General features: G+C 41.6%; 3 protein-coding genes across 3 annotated transcripts; 1 reads left to right on the top strand and 2 right to left on the bottom strand.

Annotated features, from left to right (window-relative positions):
• The first annotated feature begins 1,590 nt into the window (after positions 1-1,590).
• Positions 1,591-13,440, top strand: LOC144703578 (golgin Putative 1). Its single transcript, XM_078575773.1, has 21 exons — positions 1,591-1,753; positions 2,306-2,386; positions 2,538-2,593; positions 2,677-3,222; positions 3,498-3,560; positions 3,939-4,016; positions 4,109-4,312; positions 4,682-4,738; positions 4,880-4,954; positions 5,040-5,111; positions 5,979-6,041; positions 6,131-6,229; positions 6,549-6,626; positions 7,266-7,334; positions 12,333-12,380; positions 12,463-12,558; positions 12,644-12,720; positions 12,803-12,848; positions 12,942-13,040; positions 13,121-13,165; positions 13,246-13,440. The coding sequence occupies exons 1-21, from the start codon at positions 1,726-1,728 to the stop codon at positions 13,315-13,317; spliced, it is 2,052 nt and encodes a 683-aa protein (XP_078431899.1). The 5' UTR covers positions 1,591-1,725; the 3' UTR covers positions 13,318-13,440.
• LOC144703580 (uncharacterized) lies at positions 13,440-13,863 on the bottom strand. The gene has a single exon (XM_078575776.1). The coding sequence runs from the start codon at positions 13,824-13,826 to the stop codon at positions 13,440-13,442; it is 387 nt and encodes a 128-aa protein (XP_078431902.1). The 5' UTR covers positions 13,827-13,863.
• Positions 13,864-14,782: 919 nt separating this feature from the next.
• On the bottom strand, positions 14,783-17,401 carry LOC144703579 (uncharacterized). The gene is made up of 7 exons (XM_078575774.1): positions 16,820-17,401; positions 16,379-16,417; positions 16,178-16,248; positions 15,832-15,896; positions 15,663-15,752; positions 15,494-15,586; positions 14,783-15,367 (listed from the first exon to the last, which is right to left on the bottom strand). The coding sequence occupies exons 1-7, from the start codon at positions 17,254-17,256 to the stop codon at positions 14,945-14,947; spliced, it is 1,218 nt and encodes a 405-aa protein (XP_078431900.1). The 5' UTR covers positions 17,257-17,401; the 3' UTR covers positions 14,783-14,944.
• Positions 17,402-19,913: the final 2,512 nt, after the last annotated feature.

Raw genomic sequence — 19,913 nt, 5'->3', positions numbered from 1 at the left:
TACTCTGTCTGTACAATGACAAAACCTATCCACGAAGTAAAAACAATAAACAAAACATAAGTAAATACTAATTAGTTGTGGGTCTGTTTCTATTGGTATGTTCCAATCAAAAGGTCAACGTGGAGACTTTGCTAACAAGCATGAATCATGCACGTACATGAGAAAAAGTGAATCAAAATTACGGAAAGCTGAACTCAATTAACACCCTATTAGCAGCTAGAACTATTTTGATCCCTTCATACAAAAACATTAGCTCTGCTCTTTATTTCTCTTTAGATATATTTTCTATCAAGAATACACATATTTTGTCATAAATTAATTGGTCATCTTCCTGCGAGGCCTATTGATCTCTCTTGATAGATAAATGCATAAAGATAGAAAGAAATATGGATAAATATATTGAGCTTTACGTGAACAGGCCAAGAATTCTTAAATAGTGCATCCTTCAACATAGGTAAATAACTCTTTTCTATAGGAGGATAGAAAGATGGAAAGGGCCAGTGAGAGAAAGACAAAAAAGGAAGTGGACTTTCTCTCTGTGTGAACCTGGCCATCATTCTTTATCCACGTAAATGTTGGCTCTCGAATCCCATTGGATGCATATCAGTAGGTGGGATATATGAATAATTCTAAGAGAGGTACATTATGCTGACTCTAATGGGCACACGAGATAAGAGTTGCAAATGATTGACCTTCCACAACATGAAATCAGGGAAAGAAAACCTTTGTGTGTTGTTGTGCCCAAACGTCATCATCATATGATGTCGGGGATGTCCTCTCACTCGGTCTCACTATGTCTTCTCACGGTATTGACATCATCTCAAGTGGGGATGTCGTCCATTTGTGTGGTCGATATCGTTGTTGACGTGTGATGTCAGGGACATCCTCTGACTCAGTCACATCACTTCATCCTGGTCCTTTTTGAAAAAATTAAACATAATTTCATCTACATAATTACGTAATATTTTTCAATAATGGTGATTTATCTTATCTCCTGTAAATTCATATTGCCATATCTCAGTACTCCATAATAGTTAAAAATAATTTTATATCTATAGTTATATATGATTTAAATAATTATGGTGAACTTATAATACTTACTTGCAAACTCATACATTAGTCTTTCAAATATTTCAACATAACTTTATCTATATCTCTGTATATATAATTTTCAGAAAGTATGAGTTTCCTAATACCTTGATCTGTCAATAAACAATTGCCAATCCCACACATTTTCATTTTTTTGCTGAGCTGTTCCATTTTGTTCGAACAGTTCGATACCAATGTTTGATCGATTTCAAACGAACAAATCAAATCGACCAGAAATTTTGTTCGAAATCAATCTAAAATCTTGTTCGATCTAAAGATTAGATAATATACAAGCCAAGCCCCGATCTCTATTCACAAGGGCTAGACTAAGGGGATGACGGAACGGGCCGAGACGATAGAGAAAGGAACAGAATGGACGAATAATTTCGTCCCGTCCCGTTCATAGGTATAAGGACGGATGACGGATGTCGATGAGGGACGGATCTTCATAATGAAAATTCTCTTCGTTTGGAAACTCAAGAAATTATACCCTCAAATACTATATTCTTCATTTTTTCGAGCTCCGCAGATCTGGCGACCGTAGTCGCGAAGAATCTCTCCTGCCGGAGCTAAATTTCCATCGAATTAACGAGGTAGCTCTGGAATTCTTCGATTTTGGGGAAAGAAGCCGGCGAGATGGCTTCGTGGCTCAAAGTCGCGGAAGGTAAGAAGAATCTTGATTTTTCCGGCTGCAATTTCACGCGTATTAGTATGTTTCAGACTTTTCTAGATTGCCTTGATGTTGTATCATTCCTGAAAATCTATCGATTAAAATTCGAATGGTCCCTGAATTGATGACGAAGTTCATCTGCGCAGCTGTTTTAATCAATAAGAAAACGAAATCGAGTAGGTCTGAACCGTCAATTGTCGATTATTCATGGATCGTCATTTCATCGTCACTGTGTGATAAGAGGATTTAGGAAAATGGTTGCTCCGACGTAAGTTGACGGTTCCTACTGGCATTCAGCTGTACGTGCCTGACATATCTTGAGGGCATATCTTATCACCTCGTCTCCGCGAACTCAATAACGGTCTTTTTTTCATAGAAGAGGACTAATCATCTAAGATTTGTGCTAATTGTTTCCATAAAAATTGTGAAAGATATGTTTCCGTAATTTCGATGATCACTTTTCCGTCTCTTATGAATGACGTAGAAGTTTATATTTTTGCCTTCCACTATTCGTCAAATTTAATCATATCAAAATCTCTCATCCAGACCTCTTTGAAGTCGTCGATCGTCGAGCAAAACTCGTGGTTAGTGAATTGGCTGATGAACAACCTAATTCGCAATCACCAGGTATGTCATATAGTTGATTCCTTTCACATTAGTTACTCTTTAATTTATTTAAATGACCTTTCTTTATCTATTATTCTTGTTCACTTTTCGTCAAGTTTGTTTCCTTGGGCTTCATTCTCCAACATTATTATATTTTCTCATGTCTTATCAGTAACACCATCTGATGGACAAATAATTCAAACTCGGAAGAACATATCGAAGGCCAAGGTAACTCTCTTCAAAACGGGAAAAGATAATTTCATCTTAATTCCTTTTATCATTAACCGAACCCAACGTTTCCTATTGTGTAGAACCGCTTGAGACAATCTTCGGATGAATCTCTCAAACCCACCATGACTCAAGATGAGTCGACTGATAGAACATCTGTCCTTGATGTACCCTCCGAGAGTCCATCTGAAATTTTGGGTGCCGTTGAAGAAAAACCAGTAAAGGAAAAAGAGGAACCAGATACTGAGCCAGGAAAGGTTGCTCAGGATACGGATGATGTGGGAAGAACACTGACTTCCGATAATGATGTCAAAGTGGCATCATCTGTTGATAATTTTGTTAGTAGCAGCGAAGAACCTAGAGAAATTTCAGAAATGACAAGGACATCATCTGACGAATCTGATCCCAAAGAGGGCAATGCTCCCCAACAAGATAAGGAGATCTATGACCAAGATAACTCAAATGTTGGCCAAGATAACTTGGAGGTGGATCAGGGGAAAAAAGAAAGCGTCTGGAAAGGGAAGGATAATGATCATGCGTCTGAGCCGGTGGATACTTCAGGCACCAATAAGATACATGACCATAAAAGTGACAGAATGCCTGAGAAATTGCTTGAACAGCTTGACGAGGTTCGTTTATCTCTTTCCGTTTGTTGGCATTGGAATTTGAATGATTAAATGAATTCATGGATGATTCTAAAATGAACTTTAAATTGTATTTAAAATGCTGTTATTCGACTCTAGATTCAAAGCCAAATACTTTGGAAAATTGGCTTTGATTCACAAGAATCACTAGCATAGTTTTCTAACATTGTTTAGCACAGAATAAGAAACATTTTATCCAACGTATTGACTTTGATGAATTTGAGCCTTTTGCTGCTAAACAATGATTTTCTTGTTGTCAGGCACAGTTTCTGGTAAAAAGTGCAGTCTCTACTGGTCAATCAAAAGAAGCAAGACTAGCAAGGGTGAGTTGGCTGTGTACTCTTAACCTTTTATTGACTTGTTTCTTGTTTTCCCTTGTACATTTCTAGACTAAATCCAAAAATTTTCATTTGTTGGTTGAGTGTGCGTCCTCTACTTTTGATATTTTCTGTGCATAATATAATGCCAATGCCACCCGGCAGGGAACATTGCTGAAAAAATATCTTCAGTCTCAGCTCAGTTCTTTCTTTTATCTTCAGCATATTATTTTCCTATCCTCTTCCCCAAATTTTCGCACCTTATTTTAGGAGCCAGCCCTTCATTTTTACGTTCTGACCATAGTTATTTCCATTTATTTTATTCATTTAACGTCACAATGTCAGTCTTCTCACCTTGATGTCCTAACTAATGCTTGGAAACAGGTTTGTGCCGGGCTATCATCTCGGCTTCAGGAGTACAAGGCTGAGAATGCTCAATTGGAAGAACTCCTCATGAGAGAGGTAGATTCTTCAACGACGGATTTGCTTCCATACTTGCGCAAATGTAGATTCTTCAAATAACTTCTTTTTACTTTTTATCTGCTGTTTATCAGCGAGGACGCAGTAGTTCATATGAAGCTTCCATCAAACAGCTAGAACAAGATTTATTATTGGCCCAAATGGAAATGAGTAAAGTGGAGTCAAGTATGGGTGATGCGCTGACCGCTAAAAATGCAGAAATCGAGAAGCTTGTTGGTTCTATAGACGCTTTCAAGAAACAAGCATCAACAGCAGAAGGAAAACTTGTGTCCTTACAGGTTTCCTGTCTTTACTCTTTTTCCTTTGTAGCTTATGAATTACATTTTAAGACGGCTCCACCATCCAAGAGACATCTATACTTTTTCTGTCAACTGCCTCCACAGGGTTTTGTGGAGCACTTTTGAATGAACTTTTCCCCATATTAAATATGAACCTCGGATGCAACATATGGACTCACTTGATAGAGTGCTCCTTGATATTAAACTAACTCCACTCTTAGATTACACTAGTGTCTCCCTTTGTAGGACTGTTCTTGGGCTTTGGCTCAACTGATTGAAACAATTATTGTTCATTTTAGTGCGTTCTTCTAATAATTCATGTAATGATTGGAAAAGATCTCATTTGCAGAACTTCCCATTTTGAACCAGGCAAATATGGATGCTTTGATGAGAGGCCGTGAACTTAGTGAGACAAGGGTGATACAGGTAGTTCACTGCCTCTATTATTTTTTAAACTATACTTGAGACTAACGATATTTTTTGAACTGCAAAATATTCTTTGACTCTTCTGTTCGTCATATTTCTCGTCTTCTCTTTCTTCTCTGACAATCTTATTTTATTCGCCAGGCGCTTCGTGAAGAGCTCGCTGCAGCTGAGCGCAGAGCAGAAGAAGAGAGGATAGCGCATAATGCCACCAAGATGGTCTAAGCAGCATCTATGAGAATGTCTTCTGTTCACTTCTTTGTTTCTGTTTCTTGGTTTAATTTTACACATTTTATTTTTGAAGGCAGCCGTAGAAAGAGAAGTTGAATTGGAACACAGAGCTGTGGAGGCCTCAAATGCACTTGTAAGAATGCAGGTACGTCGTTCTGATATTCCATTTGAAGGTATCTAGGTGTATGTGCTGATGAAGTGGCCACCGCTCTTGTATAATGTGAATTCTCTTTGGGTCATTCTGACCATTTTGCTCTGCGCATTCAAAATTCTTCCACGTCTCAATGTTTCTCTAGTGTGCCCATTGTAACTAGTAAGCAGTTAAGTTGACATAATAATTGATATTACAAGTTTCGAGAATGCCTAATATAAATATGCATTATAATATCTGTGATTATTGTGGTGCTTTACAGCCAGGTTATGCATATATGATCAATTATAATAAATTTACTTAAATTAAAACAATACAGAAAGATTTCTGATATGATCCCGGCCCCTCCATGTTATTTACGTCTTTTGTCCGTAGGCTAATACTCAATAAATACATGTAGCCTCTCAATGAAGAACATGCACGTGATGCATTCATTGGGTCTGATTCAGCTAGAAGAAGGGGGGGGAGGGGGAAGAATAAGCAGGAGAGATTGTGTAGAGGGCTGGCCAATATGGGAGAGGCTCCATATGCATGGGCCTAGTCAATACCGCAGAAGCTTCCTAGGAAGTATTCAGGCGTTGATACGGACCTGCACTGCCATTGTACCAACTGTGTTTAACTCGTCTCAGTCTCTATCTATCCATATGTAGGGCTTCCTTTTCTTCAAGTACTTCCTTCTTCACTAAAGACCTGTATCGTGGTCGCTATCAGTTCCTGTGTACCTTATGATAAAATAAGCCAGTTGTGTGTCTTTATGAGTTGATTGAAGAGGTTATTTTAATTGGGTTAGAGCTTTCTCATTTGTCTCTGAATTTGTCCATTTTGGCCTGCCAATCCTACTACTGACTGATCAATTTTCAGAGGTATGCAGATGAAAGCATATCAAAGGCAATGGATTTGGAACACAAAGTTGCTCTTCTTGAGGTTGGATGCCCTTTTTTTTCTCTTCATTTTTTGATGTAGCACCTTTCATGTGGGTTTGAACCTCCAGTGAACTCCATTGGCTATTTCAGGTAGAATGTGGATCTCTAAATCAAGAGCTTCAGGACATGGAAGCCAGGATGCGGCGTGGTCTGAAGAAGTCGTCGGAGGAAGCAAATCAAATTCTGCAGGTAAACAAAGCAAGCGTCTTCTTTTCTGTTTAGCTGGATAATGCACATGATTAAACCTTTCACTTTTTTTGTGCGGGAAGATTTGGACAGAAGCACCATCATACTCTTATTTTCCAATCCTTCTCTCAGAAGTCACTACATCAGCCTGCTATACTTACTATTCATGCTTTGAGGATGTTATGTGAGGGCTACTGATTAACTTTTGGATGCATCATTTGTTTTATAGCATAAGTATTCGTAATTTTGGTCTTTCAGTTTTATTTTGAATTTGATAAACTGGATAATACGTCATGAAATTTTATGTTATGTAAAACATCAGATACAAGCCTGGCAAGAAGAAGTAGAACGTGCACGAGAAGCTCAACGGAATGCGGAGAGCAAGCTTTCCTTGTTAGAGGTAAATATTTTTATGCTTCAGTAGTTTCTGAGAAAAATCAGAATAGACATCTGGTGTCGTTTCATCTTTTACCATGAAACCTTTAGGTCTCTATCAATTGGGTATAATGTATAGGTTTGAAGATTTCTTGATGATTTGAAATTATTTTGATGGTAATCTACCTCAGTGTTTCTTTCACAAATTTAGAGATTGAAAGTCAAGATTCAACGGTCATCTAACAGAGCCCCAACAGGAAATTGGAACAAACTGATGCTATTCTGGACGTACCATCTAATTAGTTGAGATGCAAAAGATAGGATACTGGAGAAACTTTGTTCAAAAAAAAAAAGGATACTGGAGAAACTTCACTCAACAACACACTTTATATGGAATTTAGGATCAAGTATTTCCCCTTATTTCTTAAAAAAAAAGAGATGTTTTCTCTTGTTCACCATTGCATTTCAAATTAGGCCCTCATTTTTTTCTTTCTTATTATTTCTTTAAATTTGTTCTCTCCTGCTGGAGCAAACTCATCAGAATTTACCATGCGTATTGTCCAGTTTTTGATCATTTAGTGTGAAACATGGGTGCTTAAAGGTGTGAGTTGGATTTTTACTTGAATTATGAATCTTCTAATTAGAAAATATCTATACTTTGTAGGCAGAAATACAAAAGATGAGAGTAGAGATGGCTGGCATGAGAAGGGATGCTGAACATTATTCCCGCCATGTGAGTCGTTGAATTCTTTTTTCTCTCTTTTTCATATCCTTGCAATACAAATCTGCTAGTGTGTTGACTTAATTGATAGAAGATCTTTTCCAATTCTTATATCCTATTGAAGTCTCAGTTTCTTTATGTTTTGAAAATGCAAAAACGCCCATAGTGGGCTTAAGAGACGAGGGAGGTCTGATCACCATGCATAATTGTTGTTGTCCGTTTCTCCTCCCACCCTCTCCATCGGAGGATCTGTGATGTCCTGTGTTGGCTCCATCTTTGGGCCAACTTCAGTGGGTTGATGTTCACGGCAGTGGTTTAGACCTGATGTCGTAGACTTCTGCTGTCCCTGTTAGTTTATAGGGGCCCATCAACTTGTAGTTGAGGCAAATCTTGTAAAGAACCAAAACAGTATTCACTGATGAGGTCTTGGACACCTGCAATTCAATCAGTTTCTTCAGTGTTTGCCATTCCATGGTTGTTGATTATTTTTCCTTTGCAGTATGATATGATCTGTCCTCTCCAAAGCCCATTAGGGGGTTCTTTGTCTCTGCATTTTCTTGTTAAATATGTAGCCCTCCTCGTTGGAGGGCAGGAAATGAAGTTAGAGTCAGTTTTTCCCTTTTGGTAACTCTGATCTCACCAGCAACGTCCACTCCATCGGCACTCTGATCACAGAGATTAAGCAGATTAAGCAGCCTCCCCTCTGCCACATTAGTGGAGCCCACTCTGCCACGCCCGCTTTGTCCTTGTCCTTGTCCTTGTCACTCTGATCTCACTGGCTTCGTCCTTGTCCTTGCCACTCTGATCTAACTGGCTTCGTCCTTGTCCTTGCCACTCTGATCTAACTGGCTTCGTCCTTGTCCTCCTTGGCATCATCCATCTGGCCAAGGCCGTCTCCTTCATCTTTCATGATATGTTCCTTGGTGGGAACAAATCACAGAGATTAAGCAGCCTCCGATTCGACCTTTTCTTGCCCGAATTGGTACTTTTATTGGGTGGAGATTCGGTGACTTCTCAGCAGATTGATAAAAGACTCGCTGAACATGATTTTGATATTAAATTGAAATGAATTATATATTCAACTAATTGGATATCAGCCCTCATCCACTTTTATATCTCTCTTCCCCTTGGGGGGATGTATCTTATTGTCTTCCTTACTAGTGAAACCATTTTGTTATCTGAATGCTGTCCTCACAGCATTTGTCGTTATCATTTTTCACTACTGCTCTCAGTATCCAGTAATGCACCAGTGCAATCTGTACTGCCGCCCTCAATGCCATCACAATCTTTATTACTGCACTGCTTATGCTGCCTGTGACAGTTCAGTTCTGAGTCATCATGCAGATACAACCTTGGGGCACTCCAAGGAATCCAATGTAGTGCTTCAAAGTATCCATTTAAACTTTGACCAAAGTCTCAGCGTATAAAACAAAAGTCTTATACAATGACAGAGAGACTGGAAGAGAGGAGAGGAGGGTACATAGAATGAAAGTTGCAGGGGCAGTGGGAAGGAGAATGAAAGTTTCCACTGAATGTATGTTGGCAGAGCACTTTGGTAGCTGCCTCGCACTGGGTTGAACATCTACTGCATGGCGGTGTGGGTTAAGGATAGAAGACGAGGGAGCAAGAAAGGTACTTAAGATGGTTCAATTCTTGTCCTCAGATGGAGAATCCTCCCCGCTTTTTAGGCTTGATTTGGCCCTTTAAGGGCCTCTCTCTAACTGCGCCTTTACCAGGCTGGTGCTTTTTGTAGATCCGTTTTGAGTCTCTCGTGTGTCTTCTCGTATTACTCACTGCCTAAGACAGTGTTTGGTGCCCTGCCTCTGGTCTATCAATGGTGATGTAATCACCTTTCAAAACAATAACTTCTATTCTGAAAGAGTTCCTGCGATTGTTCAACAAACAGAAGAGATACCATTAGGGAGATGGAACGTGAGTAAACAAGAGGGGAAGATAGAGGGAAGTGGGAAGATCATCGCTTCCAAGGGCCAGGAGAAGCCACTGTCATTGCAGGGAAGACCATCTGCATGACGATAGAGCAAAGTGCTTCTTCTTTGAAGGCTGATGGCATTCATAGGCACAGGCCAGGATCCTATCAGTTTGGTGCCTGTGTCTTTGTGTAGCTAATTCCAGGGACAGAAAATCCAGTGCCTGGTCCATTGTGCATTTGGCCATCTGGTTGCACTCGCACCATCACTGCCACCACTCATCCTCAGCAACAATGCATCATGTCCTGCTGATGTGCTTCTGCGACACTGTTCTCCAAATCATTGCCTCCACTCTTCAGGATAATGTAGCTGCATATCAGGTGCCACAGACATGGGTCAGCTTTCATTACTGAGACAGGTTCATTGTTGATGTTGTGTCTATGTAGAATCAGTTCCATCGACCATATCTTCTTGCAAAGTGTAAGCCACTTTGAGCTCAGATATTATTAGGCTATAAGTTGCCTTTACTTCCAGAAGTCTATCAGCACATTTGCAAAGCCATTGCATCTGCATCACTTGCTTTATCAATGACTACACCCTGGTTAGGCTACACATTATATTGTACAACATGGTAGGGCAGGATGTTAAGATTGACAGACAATCAAGGATAAAATTGATCACAAGGTAGGCCAGCTGAAGGATGTTCAAATCATCATATCAGATGGCAGATATGCCCATGAATGGATTACCTTTAGAAGTAAATTTGAACTGCTGTCCGACAAGCTTGACATGTGAAGTGTCTACCTGCCAGCTTAAAGAGACGGCATGTTGATATGTTCCTGCCAAGGAACGTACCATGTAAGAAGAGAAAGGTAACACCAGAGTGGCAGAGTGGGCAGAGTGGGCATATCTACTTTGGTTGAGAGTCGACAGAGTGGACATGGCTGGTGAGATCAGTGTTACCAAAAGGGAAAGACTCACTCTAAATTCATGTCCTCCCTTCCAACAAGGTTGGCTACAAATTAAAAAGGGAAATGCAGAGATGAAAATGCCTGTAGTGGGTTTATGAGAGGGAATAGATCATAACATGTATCAACTTGGTTAATGGTTTTGATCACTGTCCTATCCATCTTATATTCCGGTTCCAGCTTCCCCAAATATTGTCAAGGTTCTTTCACCTCGTCTCCAGGCGTATATGGCTTTTACTAGAGCAGGTGGGGGAGAATTCATTTTGGATGGAGAGAGGAAGACCTCCTGTGGGATTCTGATAAGAACCTGAAACGTCTTATCCAAAAGATAGGGATAGAGGAGGAGAACCGCCGTTAGGATTGTCACCTGGAACTCAGAGGGAGGGGGGAACAATTGGAAGCTCATTGGCAGAGGAATAAGAGAGACCTACGGAATGGACATTGCATGGGAGATATTCAGGGACCAGAAGCACTTGGATTTACTTTGTCACTGTCATCTTAAAGAGGGGTGGGAGCTGCCCCATTTAAAGAAGACTACATGCAGAGCCAAAAATGATGAAAGTACCCAGATAAGTAAAATGACAGAAATACCCCAGATACAATGGGGATCATATCAAATTGGCAGACACTGGTGGACACGATGGCAATCTCTTTTCAAGGATTGGCAGTATTTTAAGAGGTTTGTGCTGTGGAAGGCTATTTACTAACACAATTGGCAAATATCAACCCTAAACTAGGAACAATCAGCTTTGGTACCTCAGATCAATGGGGGTAGACGAGGTCAGGTAACCAAAACATTCTTGATGAGAAAAGTCTTCCCGCATGGGCAAAGGACATGCCTCAGAGCATGACGGCAAAGCCCTAGGTGGGTGGAGCCACATGAGGTCACACATTTGACTTTATCTGATTTCACAGCAGGAACATTCTCCACTCCAAACAAAACCACAAATGTCACCGCCAATCCAATTCCACTGACTCTGAAGAGGTCCTCATGACATGGCAGTCCCTACCTTCTTCTGATGCCAGGTAGGATACAGTAAGATAAATCATGGAGCGGTATCCCTCCCACATTGATACACAACGTTTCTTTTATAAACAATACCAAAGGAAGAAACGAAGGCATGTGTGAGTTGACTCAGCGTTGACTAAGCACGTGGGAGTTCAAGTATAAATAAAGGGGCAGCGGACAACAAGAAGGACATTCATTTCTTCAACAAGTCAGTTGCCGTCCAGAACGAGGGGGAACACGAGGAGTCCTCAGGATTTCTTCTCCATTAGTTTCTTGATCTCTCTATCTTCCTTCGTTTTCTTCCGAACATTGAGTTTGGAAACTCTCAATCATTCCTCTCGATCGATATACAAGTTTTCTTAGCATTGCGGATCTATATATCAATCACAACACACAACAAGATTGTGGATTGATATCACCCGTCAAGGGCAAGTTGGATCTCACTGGAGAAGCTAATGATCGGCATTATCTCGGCATACGTCATTGTGGACCATGGGACTTCTTGTGGCTCAGACACAGTTGACAATCAGAGCTTCAGCCACCCACTTGTCTGCAGCATCTTTACTGTAGATAGATCAGAATGCTGCAAGAGATGGCACAGTGAAGGGTTATTTGTCAGGTTGGAGATGGAGTGAAGAAGAACCTGAACGAGAGTGGGGCGCTCTCAATCCAGGCCCACCACAGTATACTCCATGGACTCTCCGTCAAGACCCTACTATCAACTCCTTCCCTCTCTCTCATTCTATCTCTCTACATCATCTCTTTCTCTATCTCTCTCCCCCTCCCCTTTTGCCATAACCTTTCTCTTGCAGAGACAGTTGACGGTACTACTGTGCTTGATCTGTTCCTCACAACATTGTGGGTTTATTATGTTCTTAAATCCATTTGGATATCAGGTTCTATCATAATTTTTTTAGAGATCCCTATGCATTGTTTTGGCTTGTACGTGTCTCACGTGCAGCCTTGTGACAGTTTCTTGCGTTGGTATGTTATAACCGGCCGATTGTCATTCTCTTTATTTGTTCCTGAGTTCATTTCAATTCTGTTTGATTGAAAAAAAAATCAAACTTTTCCTTATGTGACGATTTTTCTTCATGTTTTGCAGGAGCATATGGAACTTGAGAAACGGTACCGAGAGTTGACCGATCTTTTGGTATCCCCTGGGACACTTTTTTCTTTGTTATTGATCCTTATACCATACTTAATATGGTTGTTATATTGACAATACTACGTAGTATCAAAAGCAAACTCAGCTCGAAGCCATGACCAGTGAAAGGGCTGCGGTTCAGTACCAGTTGGAGAAAGAAGCTAGCCGCTTTCGAGAAGTCCAGGTAAGATTGAAAATTTATCCCCTCTAAAGCTTGCTTCATACTTTTGAAAGAACCTCTGTGAACAACCGTCCATGTTTTTCTGCAGATAGAAGCAGAGAGAAGCCGAGTTTCTCGTCGTGGGCTGTCGTCCTGGGAAGAAGAAAATGACTTGAAGACCCTCGAGTATGATAATCAATCTTACTATCTCTGATCCATCCATTCATCGAAGATCCTATCTTTCTTACCTCCCGTATCCTCCTTCCAGCTCCCTACCATTGCATCACAGACGCCTAGTCGGCGCCGGCATCCAGGTAAATTTCCATCGCATGGTTGAAACTTAGTAAAACCTTAGATAGGATCATAACTCAAAATATTGATGAATCCTCACTCCAAACAATCTGAAGCTGCAACGAGCGGCCAAGTTTTTGGATTCAGGAGCCGTCAGGGCCACCCGATTTCTCTGGCGTTATCCTGTAGCTCGAGTCCTCCTGCTCCTCTACCTGGTCAGCCACCTCCCTTTTAATTTCTTCCATAAGCTTCCGGCCCACACTAAAACACTCTCTATAATTCCGCTGGAGTGCAGGTCTTCGTCCATTTCTTTCTCATGTACTTGCTGCAACGCCTCCAGGTCTTACCCATTCCTCCCAACATTATAAAAATAATCAATCTCTACCTCTCATCTCCCCCTGTTTATTATTTATTCTTCAGGAGCAAGCGGACGGATCCACAGGCGCAGACTTCTCAACCTCAATGAGAATCAACAATTCCAGCCTGCCCTGACACACCGAGATTCTCTGCCCCCCCATATTTTTTTTCTCCTTTTTTTTATTATATATGTAAAAAGTATAGAACACAATCAAACACAACATTCTAAACTGGGGATTCCTTCCCCTCAATTGCTCTCACGCAGTGTGCTGTGGTTGTTTCCTCAGCTGCTCGTAGAACCGGCGGATGAAGTCTTCGGCCGCGCGGTCAACGAGGGCCTCATCCAACGGCGAGGAATGGACAATCGCGGGTGATGATCTCTCCTGATCTCGGCTCTTCCGCTGAGGTAGGTAGAAGGGGCTGTTGCTGCAGCTGAACTCCACTTCGCGTGGGCACAAGTAAGAGTCGCCGGGCTGTGCAGAGCGGCAGGAGATGGCGGAGAAGTAGCCGTCCAAGCCGCCGATGGCCTTTCCAGCTCTCTTTCCGCGGCTAAGGAGTAGATCCAACTCCGCCACGAGCCTTCTCCTGGTGAGTCTCTTCCCCAGCATGCAGTAGACGATGCGGACGATACGCCATCGCCGCATCTTCCTATCCTTAGACGTTAGGCAGAAACTAGATAGATTAATGGGTAGGAATTAGATTAGACTGATTTATATATATATAGATATATAGATAGAGATGAGATTAATGGGGGTGCTTGAAGTGAAGCGTAGGCCTCGACTGTCCATGAAAAATCGCTGGAGTCTTAGGCTGTATATTGCGTATCTTTTGAGGCTTATGTCGTCCACTCTTCCTCTCCCTCATTTAAATGGACAGCAGGAAGGCCATTAATTTGCTTTTGCAAGTTTCTTTCCCCCGACGATGGAATCTCTACAGGGTGGGTTTTTCTTCTTCAGAAGATTGCCACCCTGTCTCTCGTCCTCTGTGGAAGAACCCAGACCGTGGATTTTCCTACCTAGGTGAAAAACCCCTATCAAGTATCTGATTTTTGGTTTCATTTATGCTGCCCAATTATACCTCGGAATCGGTTGAATGGGTTATGGAGAATCCATATCAAGTATCCGATTTTTGGTTTCATTTATGCTGACCAATCTTCTCTGGAATCGACCAAGTTACCATAGAAGCCAGAACAAGGATATAGAAGAGGAAAAGCTTCGGTTGAATGGGTGAAGAACCCAGATCAAGAATCAGATCTTTGGTTGCAAAGATATACACAAAAAAGAAGACGAGAGAAGAGGAAACAATCTTATTGCAGCCCTCTCTGGAATCGACCGAGTTAACATACAAGCCAGAAAAAGAAGACGAGAGAAGAGGAAACTATCTGGTTGAATGGGTGAAGAACCCAGATCGAGAATCGGATCCTTGGTTTCAAGTATATACATCAAGGGTACCTGGGCTGGAAATTATGTTAACTGGGCTGGAAAGAGAAGAACCCAGATCAAGAATCATATCTTTACACAAAATGAACTTGAACCGGAGCGTATAGGAACCCTCTCTGGAATCGACCGAGTTAACATAAAGGCCAGAAGAACAAGAAGGATAGAGAAGAACCCAGATGGAGAATCGGATCTTTAATTTCGTATATGTACACCAGTATTACCATTGCTGGAACTTGCAGCAACCCTTCTCTTGAATCGACCAATCGATCCTACACCCCACAATATAAAGATCAAGAAGGAGAGTTCCACGGCTGGATCACCGTTCATTCCGGAGCCCTTTGGCGGCGTAACATCTCGTCCATCCATTGGATAATGTCATCGCCGATCATCTCCCTCTCGGGCTCGAAGAGCAGGTCATGGAGATAGCCGTCGTACAGGCGTATGCGCTTGTGCTGCGAGGCCGCTTGAACGAAGAGCTCCCGCGAGGCCAACGGGTCCGTTACGGCGTCGGCTGTTCCGTGAAGGACCAGGAACGGAACGGTGACCGACTTCAGGTTCTGCATGAGGTGCGAGGATATCCGCAGGATCTCGTACCCCGTTCGGACTCTTATCGGACCCGTGTACACCAGCGGGTCCGAGTACTTGGCCACCATCGCCGCCGGGTCCCGCGAAACCGGTATCCCCCTCTTGTTCGCCCCCTTGAACTGGAACCTCGGAAGAACCATGGACATCACCGGCGCCATTGCCTGCGAGTTATTAATTTATTTCTTCTTTTAGTCGACGTTTAACGGTGTATCATACTGGGTTTCGAATTTTATACTTATTATAATAAAATTATTTATCGGAGTTGGAAAATCTTGATAGTATCTTACCGCGACTATGGGATGGGCCGGTTTCACCCGTAGCGCAGGGGACGTTAGAATAATTCCTTCCAGCATGCTTCTGATGTGCGGTTGTGAGGAGGCCTGAGGTTGCGATAATGGACGAAATTTAACGTTGGTTAGCTCTGGAATGGTAAGTTTTAAGGGAGATATGACTTGCCTTAAGAACAACGGCGCCGCCGGTAGAGTGGCCGTAGAGGAAGCATGGCACGCCGGGGTGCTCTGCCTTCACCTTCTCCAAAAAAGATCCCTGGAAAGAGGGGACGATTTCTCAACTTACTCAGCGTTTCTTCTCGTTAATGTTGGATTAAACGCCGAAAATCACTTACAGTGTCCGCGACAACATGGTCCAGAGAAGGTACAAATCCGTGTAGCCCGTCACTCCCACCGTGACCTGACAGAATTCAGGAAGAACATGAAGCTTTAGATCAAGATACCAACGTTACCCCTTGTGTTAGCAAGTCTAATGAACGCAGATGATTATTCCATGGATTACTGGAAACTGGAATGACTAGAATAACCACAACCATAATAGCTGTCGCATATTTCTGCGAAGTATTTAAGATTATCGTGAAATTACATTAGAGAGGTTGTCGGAAAAATGACAAACGGAGGAGGTAAGGGGATTAGCAGTGAAATGAAGACATCCGAACAGAAAAGGAAATTAATGTTTACCAATCCAGTCCATTGCGTAGACCCCAAAACTTTGTGCAGTCAACTGCATGGCGAATGGTGCATATCTTCCGCTGAGATAAATAGTGGAACCCATTTAGAATCGTTCATATAGAGGAGGTGAAGTGGGCAACTGTATCATCGCCGTTTTTACCCTAATAAAGGGATAATAAAATTCGTTGTAATTACAAAACTTGAATTTACCTGTGCTCATTAAGCCCATGGATAATGATTAAAATTCCCCTGTAAAGAAAAAAAGGAAGTATGTTAATACTAAATTTGTATGGGCCACATGTTTCAAATTGAAAACGATATCCAATCCTGAGGAAGATAGACCATTAAGACATGAATCAAGAGTTAAAGTCCCGAAAAAATAGACCTAGCTTATTACTGAAGACGGCCTAAAACAACATAAAGAGGATATTCCTTGGCCTGTAGAAAATTCGAGGTCAGAACTAAATTATTAAAAGAACGTAAGAAAAGATCAGGAAGACGAATCTAAAATAGACATCATGAGGTCGGTCGCAAATTAATTGCGAAAAGATTTACTCTTGTCGAAAGGAGTTTCAGGGGATAACAATCTTTGGAAAAAAAAAAACATATCTATGATTTTGGAATACGAAAGGGAAAAACTCAATTGCTCACCTCATCTCTCCCGCAGCCGGAAGCCAGGAACGGCAGAAAAGGAAGCTCTTACTGGGTCCAACATGCATCGACGTTTTCCAGAAACAAGAGCCCGTTTCACAACCAGTGGGATGCGCCATGGACAAACCCTCTGCAAGGATCCTCCTCTTCCGCGTATCTTCCTCCTCATCTCTTCTTCCCTTCCTGAACGGCGCTCGTCTTCTGGGCGATGAAACAGGCGACGATACAGAGACCTTGGGAGAAATCGGCATCCGCGTGAGCCTAAGTAGAAGAAGAAACCACAGGAACAGGGAGTGCAGAAGGAGATAAACGCGCAGGATGAATTGCCGGGACAAAACCGAGCGTCCGATGTCCCTGCAGACAGGAATTATCCTGCCGCTGGCGCCCGATGTCATCATTTCTCCGGCCGCCGGAACATGGATCGCGCTGCGCTCCATCTCCTCCGCGGGTGCACCCTACCCTGCTCGGCCTCCCTTCTTCTCCGACCTCCTCTGCCCAACTTCTATGGACGGCCACGAAAGAAAACGTGAAGGAGAGATGGCCTAAAAGAGAGAAAAAAAATCAAAAATAAAAGGGTGATCGTCTCGGAACCGTCAGTGCCGCGAGATTTTAAAGCGTTTACCGGCTTTGATTTTTCTATAGACAGAAGGTGGCCCACGCAATGAAGTTTCCTATTTTTCGTTCCTGCCCCACGTTAAATTCTCAGCCTCTCTTAAGATGCCATGTATTGATAGCATGCACGGAACTGGCCATCGCCTTCTCCTTGATCGCCACGTGGTATCAGGCCGTCCCTTTGCCTTCATAAAAGACCTCCTTATTGGGCGGATTTCCAACTGGGTTATGTCAACGTTAAACTACAGCGATTAGGTTGAACAGTCTTCGCTTGACATCTCCTCCAGCAAAGGCGGCCATTCGAAGGCTTTTATTAGTCAACATTCAGAAAGAAGATAAGGGCAAGAAGAAGAATCTGCCGGGAGTTATTGACTGAGGTAAAAAGATGCATGAATACTAATTGTTTCGTTCATTTATCCTGATTCAGTGGGTGGAATTTACGGGTCTTGACTAATTCAAACCGGTTTGTTATCTAAAAGACTACGCGTCGATCTGAATTTAATCAAGGGGAGCAATATCCGGATTTATGACGGAGGGACTCCGCGTGGGTCTCAATTTAATTAAGGCGAGTTCCTAAACGGTTTTTTCTGGGTAAATGTCTCTTAGCAGCGTACTCTATCTCTCACTAGGAAAGGTACGTGCATGCGCGGCGAAGACTAACCTGGGCGGCATGTAACGCCGAAGAAAATTTCAAACGATGGTGTATGTTCCCCGGTCGTTGTCTCCTGTCTCCTCTTTTACTACATCTAATTCAGGCGGCTTATTAATGTAGTCCATGGATGATGAACTTTAAGATAGTGGAGTAGGCCGACTCATCGATCCTATCTTGAATCCATGAAAGGCAACAACTTGCGGTCGATCAAAATCCACATCGTTAAACGTGTTCTTCACAATACGACGCCCTGGTCTGATCCTATCTGATATTTTGGATTGTCATCAAGAACAGTTTTGCTTCTTTTATTGTTTGGTATGATGTTGAGGGTAGTGCGTATGTGAAAATCCGGTTATGTTGTACGTATCGCGCGTACGGTTTGGAGCCATAGATTAATTGGTCGCTCGAGTAATACAAATTGCTCTTGTTTGAGTTAACTAATTTGTGATTCATTTCTGAGATCCATACCCCAGGAATCACATAAAGCGACTGAATAAATGGCGACAAAGTATCTATTTAGTTCATAATGTCACTCCCAAAGATTCTCATAGGTGAATTTCCTTTGTGAATATTCTCTTCATTCTCTCTCTCATTACAAGACCAATGCGCGTCTCCACTTGACGTTCAGTCTATTAGATATTCTTCTTGATATTCTTTTTGCCTCTTCTGATATCAGACACAAGTATTTGTTCCAATTTCAGCATTCGACATCTGCTTCGGGAGGGGCAAGCTGTAGTCAATGGTGTAATCCTCGTTTCAGCACTTTAGATTAATTCACCATTCATATACTTTCGGTGATCCATATTATTATTCACGAAAGTTTCAACATGAGATTAGTGACAATCTGCATAAGTTGATGCTCATGATAGTGCTGAAAGAACTTGTATTGCTCAAGAATGAGAGAAGAAGAAGAGAAGAGGAGAAGAAGAGAGAAGGTAGAAGGTAGAGAAAGAGAAGAAGTAGCATGGGTTCGTATTTATACGATAAAGTTTATGGTTGTAACGTATATAGTTAGTATGTTATGGTTGTAATAACTTGGCCTATCTATTGGGTTAATTCAATCTTTTTTTTATTAATATTTATGTTGATATAGTTATTTGGATTGTTGGATAATAGTTATTACTTGGCCATTTAATTTAGTAACTAGAATGATACATGCTCCTAGAGGGTCAAACACATAAGATTGAAGGAGTATTAATGGAAATATTTTATTTACGATACTTTAAGGAAACACATTTTTAAAAAAATATTTAGAGCAAGGGGCACCTATTTTAGGCACCCAAGGCAGCCAAAATCCCCCCCCCCTCCTTCTACCTTCCTTTTTTCTCCCCCAACGAAAAGAGAGTCTTGATACATACTGAAGAAGATCAACATGTTATTGAAGTAGAGTTAAAGAAGAGGTGATGATCAAGGGCCCCTTGATTACGTGGATACTTCTAGAGGTTGGACGTGTGAATGACCTTAGAACATTCTCCCACATAGCAAGTCAAGGGTGGAGCAAGTTCCCCACAAGGTAGAAAAAGTTTTGTTTTGATTTAATCATTCACTGACATGAAAAGTGTTGTCAAAGTTTCAATTATGGCATGAGATCCCAACCCATATAACCATACATATTAAGTATAAAGTTCAATGTCATATCAAGAATTCGATAAAAATATATGCTGTCAGATAGTCAATCTTACATTCCATTTCTCGGTCGATGTTCATTAATATAAGGTATTCATTATAGTACACGTATGATGCTTATAATGAAGTTCATGAATATAAGATCAGGCTTAGTGAATTATGATGAGATTGTCATACACATATCATAAGTCTTTAATCATATGT

Source organism: Wolffia australiana, chromosome 5 (assembly GCF_029677425.1).
Source record: "Wolffia australiana isolate 7733 chromosome 5, ASM2967742v1".
Lineage (NCBI taxonomy): Eukaryota > Viridiplantae > Streptophyta > Magnoliopsida > Alismatales > Araceae > Wolffia > Wolffia australiana.
Note: the sequence above shows the minus strand (reverse complement) of the source record. Positions and strands in the feature narration are given on the sequence as shown.